The sequence below is a fragment of the Zeus faber genome (genome assembly GCF_960531495.2).
Source record: "Zeus faber genome assembly, chromosome: 20".
NCBI lineage: Eukaryota > Metazoa > Chordata > Actinopteri > Zeiformes > Zeidae > Zeus > Zeus faber.
The window spans coordinates 7,267,656-7,274,149 of record NC_137207.1 but is presented as its reverse complement, the minus strand read 5'-3'; the positions used below and the strand labels follow the sequence as shown (position 1 = coordinate 7,274,149).

Below are 6,494 nucleotides of genomic sequence, written 5' to 3'. Positions count from 1 at the left end.
TGGATGGCTTCAGGCAGGGATGGCATTTTGAGGACAATCACACCGGAAAACTAGGGACAAAAGGGACCAATCTGTTTTAAGTCGCTACGTTATAACAAACAAACAAAAAAAAAAAACACAGTGGTCTTCCGAATTCTAATAATTAATTTAAGGATGTCAACTCTAAAATTCCACTTTAAGTGGAAACTGTTTTGTATGCAGTCTTATATGCATATAAATCAACCAAAATGTGTCAAGCAAACAAGGCAACAAGATAAACAAGAAATGTGTGTGTGTGTGTGTGTGTGTGTGTGTGTGTGTGTGTGTGTGTGTGTGTGTGTGTGTGTGTGTGTGTGTGTGTGTGTGTGTGTGTGTGTGTGTGTGTGTGTGTGTTAATAAAGCTGTTACAAGGCCTTTAGGCCGTCACATGGAGATTTACGTGACACGAGCGCCACCTACTGGGACAGCTGCTTAAACGGTAATATCGGTCTGATCACGTGACAACAGCAGGGTCGTAGTCCTCCAGCGTGACCGACGCTAGAAGTAAAGTAAATTAAGAAAAGTATAAGGATAAAATCCGAAATATATATAAAATAGATAGATCTGGATTGTTTGAATAATTTTGTTCAATTAAAAAAATGTCCACTTCCGTACGGTCATTGACTTTTATCGTTACATTATTCTACAAAAGCTGCAGTCTTTGTACAGGAATGTTGTCACACTGCAGATCATGTTCCGTCCGGAAAAATGGAGAAAAAATAAATATATATATATATATATAGGATATACAGTATATATAAACTGAAGTAAGATGAAAATCTAAATTCTAAAATATATACAGATAGCCAAAAATACAAAAACAAATATAGTCAGACGTATAAACATAGACGGAATATACAAAATGGCAAATTGTTTTCAAAATGAATAAAAATGTCTACTCTCCCACCCATTTCATAAATTAATTCACTCCTCAAATCTCTCAAGGCGTCAAATAAGGAATAAAACAACATTGTTTTTAGGATACTATAAATCTGTCTTTAACAACCTGCTGAAGATAAATGACTATTTCGCTCTTATTTTATATATTTTTCACGTTATCAATACTTTAAGTTCAATTCGATTGAAAAGTTATTATTATTATTATTATTACTATTATTATTATTATTATTATTATTATTATTATTATTATTATTATTATTATGTTATGATAATCATGAAGTCAGTCGTTCTGGGGGCAGTTCTGAATCCGCCCGGCAGGTGGTGGTGTTTGCCGTGATATAGACCCTGCGTGGCCACATCACGCCCTGCAGAAGCCCTTATCGATATCTAACTGTTGTGCTCCCGCTTGTTTTCATTTCTTCATCGTTTTCACAACTGTTGTGAAGTTTGAAGACCCCTCGTTCGAACAAAAGCGCGCGCACGTGCACGCGCCTCGACACAATGGCGCACTCGAGAGGAATTCGCCCGGTGGCGAATACCTTCCCCGCGGAGCAACTCCCTTATCGCCCCCGATCTCTTTCACCGTCGGTCCGCTGAGCGACGACACCTTTGAATGATAATACCTGCGCGCCCCACAGCTCTTTGGCCCCACGGTCTTTCAAATAGACCCAATGAGTTTGTTGTTTTGTTTTGTTGTAAAAACAACAACAACAACAACAACAACAACAACACCCATTACATAAACCCATCAGGGAGACGCTGTGGCCCCTGGACCACGGGGCCTTCACCGTTGCCACGCTATTTTGCATGCTCCTCGCGACATCTTCGGAGCAGGCGTTGAGCGAGCATAGATTATTTAGTACTTTCTTCCAACCAGCCATTGCAGGGGTGAGCCCCCGACGGACACGTCCGTCCCTTTGGAGCAGCTCGGTAGTGAGAAAATGTGAATTGGAGAAAGAGAAAAAATAACAACGCAAAACAAAGTAGGCCTGGTCCTGCCAAGGGGCATGCGTGTATAGGCTGTGTGTGTGCGTGTGTGTGTGTGTGTGTGTGTGTGTGTGTGTGTGTGTGTGTGTGTGTGAGTCTGTGTGTGTGTGTGTGTGAGTCAGTGTGTGTGTGTGTGTGTGTGTGTGTGTGTGTGTGTGTGTGTGTGCGTGCGCGCTGCGGGGCAGGCTGGCTTAAACCAGGGAGCGCCACCATTCTGCCCCCGGGGCTCTAGAAAAAAAAAAAAAAAAGGAGTAGAGGTTTCCAGTGGAGCCAATGGGAGAGCGGCATCCACTCCAGACCCCTATAACACTCCCTCCGCCGCCGCAGAGCCGCGCACAGGCAGGTTTCCACGGCTGGCGAGAGGTTCGGTGGACTAAGCTCTTCCGACAAGGACCGCGCGTCTAGGGCGCACATCAGTCGGCGCCGGCCGAACCGTTGCGATCTCACCCGCGCGCTTCCAATCCCCCCGAGAGCGCTCGCACCTTGGACTTCCTACCTCCGGGGCGTCGCTGGCCACGATGGGCACGGGACAGGCTTACGAGAAGAAGATCGCGAGTATTTTGACCGACCTTCCGGGATCTATGAGTTGCCACCCGAGCTCCAAGGATTCTCCCACTCTCCCCGAGTCGTCGGTCACGGACATGGGCTACTACAGCGGACAGACGCCCCACGGCCACCACGAATACTACCAGGGCCAGGCCTACGGTCAGCCCATGAACTCCTACCACCACCAGTTTAACTTGAATGGAATGGGGGGAGCCGGAGCCTACCCCGCCAAGTCCGAGTACCCCTACAGCAACACCTACAGACAGTACGGACACTACAACAGAGATCACATCCAGGCCTCCCCTCCATGCTCAGGTGCGTGTAGAGTTAGTTTACCTGCAATTGTTAACATCTCTCGTCTCCAGAGGGAACGCTGTCCTAGTGATGTTAAACTTCTATCTCTTTTTTTTTTTTCCACCAAGGAAACGTGTGTCCTTGTGCTTGCAAAAAAAAAAACCCAACAGAATTATCCAATAGAATATTTGATCATTTCAAGTTTTCTATAAGATGAACACTATAATAAGGGATGGTTGTTGTCGGTAACGATCCTTTTGCTGTTGTTGAAAAAGGAAAGTGGCAGTCGTGAATCGGTGTCCCTGAAATATATATTACAGCTACTGTTTATTTAAATAATAATAAAATAGCTAATGGAAATTATTGTCGAGTTGACTGGAGTGGGAGGATAATAAACTGATAATATTCGTGTAACTTGTTAGTTCTATATTTTCCTAAATAAATATTTGTACGAGCCTATAACCATATATATACGGGGCCCATATAAAAAAATAATTATATATCTTTTTGTGTTTTGAATTTGTTTTATTTTGTTTTATTAACGTATTTATTACTAAGGAAATGTTTTTTTTATGGGCTTTTTTTTTGGGGCGCGACCAAAACATTTGATCGTTAATTTTTTTTCTTGTCACTTATAGTCAAAGAGGAGCCTGAGCCCGAAGTCCGCATGGTGAACGGGAAGCCGAAGAAGATCCGCAAGCCGAGGACCATCTACTCCAGCTACCAGCTCGCCGCCCTGCAGAGGCGCTTCCAGAAGGCGCAGTACCTGGCGCTGCCCGAGAGAGCCGAACTGGCGGCTCAACTGGGGCTCACCCAGACACAGGTAGACTCACACAGCGACAAAATATCTCAAATACATTACGTTAATGTGGTTGCAGAATTTTTTTTAAAATATATTTTTACTGTGTGTCATTGAGTGTTACAGATCCAAATTTCTAATTATTTATTCACCGACGCGTAATTACGCACAGGACACATTGGATGCAAACGGGATTACGTCTGTCTGCGCTTTATTTTAAATGTAGAAATGAGATTAAATAGATATAAGAACGTTCTAGTTGTGTAAAATAACGTGCATGATAACATAACATCGTTTTAATGTGTCATGAACACCCCGAGCGTTCGCCACTTTCGGCTCTCCTTTATGCCCGCCTGCCTCTCGCCTTTCCCCGTCACACACACTGACCGTGTTTCGTACTTGGCCAGGTCAAGATCTGGTTCCAGAACCGGAGGTCCAAATTCAAGAAGCTGTACAAGAACGGCGAGGTTCCCCTGGAGCACAGCCCCAACGCCAGCGACTCCATGGCCTGCAACTCGCCGCCCTCCCCGGCGGTGTGGGACGGCGGCGCTCCCCAGAGCACGCCTCTCAGCAGGCCCCAGGCCCCGCAGGCCGCGCACAGCTCGTCGCCCCCCTACCTGGAGGACTATAACTCCCACTGGTACCAGCAGGGATCCCATCTACAGCACCACCCGGGCACCGTGCACCACCCGGTCCCGCAGCAAAGCGTGGGAGCTGTGTATTAACTTAAGACTCAGAGCTCAGACCCCTTTTTTTTGCAGACCAGACCCGGTTCTCCACATGGACTCTGCAGAGAAAAAGTTTGAATGGAAAAAAGTTTTGGATGTTCATCCCAACACCTTCACGGAGACTCTGCCACACAATCACAAGCACAGCAAGATATATTTAAATGACGTCTGGCGTGTTTTTTTTCTTTTTTTTTTCTTTCTTTGTTTTGTTTTGTTTTTATTATTATTTATCACTTCTGGGGTTTTTTTTTTCTTTTCAAGTTTTTTTGTAAACGGAAATGCAAAAAGAAAAAAAAACAACCGTGTTAATAATTGGTCTCTCCATGCAACGTTCACGTCGTGTGGGGATTTGCAGGAAGCGCGTCAGAATCTCAGGTCATATATAGGATATTTATATGGATTTGTACAAACGTTGAAGGCTGTAAATATGTGTTTATAAGTAGAACCACTATGACAATATTCGTTTGAAAATGGAAAGACGGCGCATACAAGACTTTTTTTATATTCATGTAATTAGTAGCCTCGTTGTCCTTCTGTCAAACGAATAAAGGTTTCAAATAATAAAAAACATATATGTGTTTCGGACTTTTCTTAATGCTGCACTGACCATGTAGCTATCAACTCTTCAGGCACTTCTCTCACTCCTCTATCTTATTATGTGGGAGGCGTAAAGTTGAATTAATGAGTAAACCAAACTAAAATAACATGGAGGTGCAGGGTTCTAAATGAACACTTGAGACAATAGAACGGCATTGGGTCAAACTGCGCTGAAAATGTCAGAGATGGGGGGACGCTCTCTCTCTCTCTCTCTCTGTCTCTCTCTCTATTCCTCTGTCTGTCTCTCTCACACACACACACACGCACACGCTCACACACGCACGCACGCACACACACACACACACACACACACACCTAGAAACGCACACAGCCACGCACGTCCGTGCTTCGAGGGAATTACGCACACACACATACTGCAGAATACTCTGGTATTTGTTATCACCAGTAATTAATTCTCCACGGAGTTGTAGCAAACGGAATTAATAAGTAATGCAAAGATCTTAAAAATAAGGTGATGTATATGCAGTTGTCATTCACGCACTTGGACATTTGACTTAAATCTTTGCCTGAAATAGTTTCATCTACGTTCTCCTTTTTGGGGGGGCCCGATGGCCTCCGAAGTTCAGCACAACTGATTCACTTAAACATTCCAGAAGACATGATTGTAGTCAAAGTCAGAATTAAAGTAGAACTGAAGGAACACAAAGAGCTCACATTAATGAGACAGGAAAATAAACACAATTAAAAAATAGAAAGAAAGTACTGCACACCGAGTGGCCTTGGCCGCACAAACCAAAGGTTATTAAGTACGTAGCTGAAATATACCACCTAGTCACCACTAATACCGACCTTCAAATATCCAGATGGACCACCAAGACAAAGCATTACCACCCCCCGCCCCCCACCAGTAACCCGTAAACAAAGTACTTACTTAGTAGGGTTGTCATTTAATGAAATATCACAACCATACTTAAATACATTTGGAACTGAATATTCTATATGCATAAAATAGCTATATAATAAAATAATAACAACAACAACAACAACAACAACAACAAAAACAACAACAACAACAATAACAATATAATAAGTATTATACAGTAAAAACCACAAGAATAATCAGAATGATCATAATTATAATAATCATAATTATAATAAATCGACCCAATGCAGAATCGACTTTTACCATCGAATTTATTTTGTCCTTTTTTAAAAATGTATCCACTTATAATTCCCCTATGACGGTATTAAACGTGCGTCTTGTTACATATTATTCTACATATGTCTAAATTGATCGTCCATAACTAAAATTGAGCATATTCAATTACTTTCACAAATAACTTTTGCTTGTTTGCTTGCTTTTTTAAACATTACATTAAGATTGCCTTCTTTTAATGGAAAGCACCTTGAGTTGCATGTTGCATGTGCTATATATAAAAATAAAAACAATAACAATAACTTATAACAAATCAATAATCAGAACAATAAAGCTACTGTTATTTTATTTTATTTTATTTTATTTCTTTCTTTATTTATTTATTTTCTATTTTATAAAAAATAGATATATTTTTTTTTATTTTAATTTTTTTTATTATTATAATGTTGCACAGCTTTCTTTGAAATATGCCTGGCCCCTTAATAGAAGAGGGTAAAAAGCTATAGCC

The 6,494-nt window shown here is 41.9% G+C and overlaps 1 protein-coding gene across 1 annotated transcript; it reads left to right on the top strand.

Annotated features, from left to right (window-relative positions):
- The first annotated feature begins 2,259 nt into the window (after positions 1-2,259).
- On the top strand, positions 2,260-4,832 carry dlx3b (distal-less homeobox 3b). The gene is made up of 3 exons (XM_080021885.1): positions 2,260-2,766; positions 3,384-3,568; positions 3,952-4,832. Exons 1-3 carry the CDS (start codon positions 2,424-2,426, stop codon positions 4,267-4,269), a joined length of 846 nt encoding a protein of 281 aa, XP_079878011.1. The 5' UTR covers positions 2,260-2,423; the 3' UTR covers positions 4,270-4,832.
- The last annotated feature ends 1,662 nt before the right edge of the window (positions 4,833-6,494 follow it).

Bases quoted from the DNA above. Each gene is read 5' to 3' on its own strand.
- dlx3b (XM_080021885.1), top strand. From the start codon at position 2,424: ATGGGCACGGGACAGGCTTACGAGAAGAAGATCGCGAGTATTTTGACC. The intron at 2,767-3,383 runs GTGCGTGTAGAG...TGTCACTTATAG, and splicing joins GGCCTCCCCTCCATGCTCAG to TCAAAGAGGAGCCTGAGCCC. The intron at 3,569-3,951 runs GTAGACTCACAC...GTACTTGGCCAG, and splicing joins TGGGGCTCACCCAGACACAG to GTCAAGATCTGGTTCCAGAA.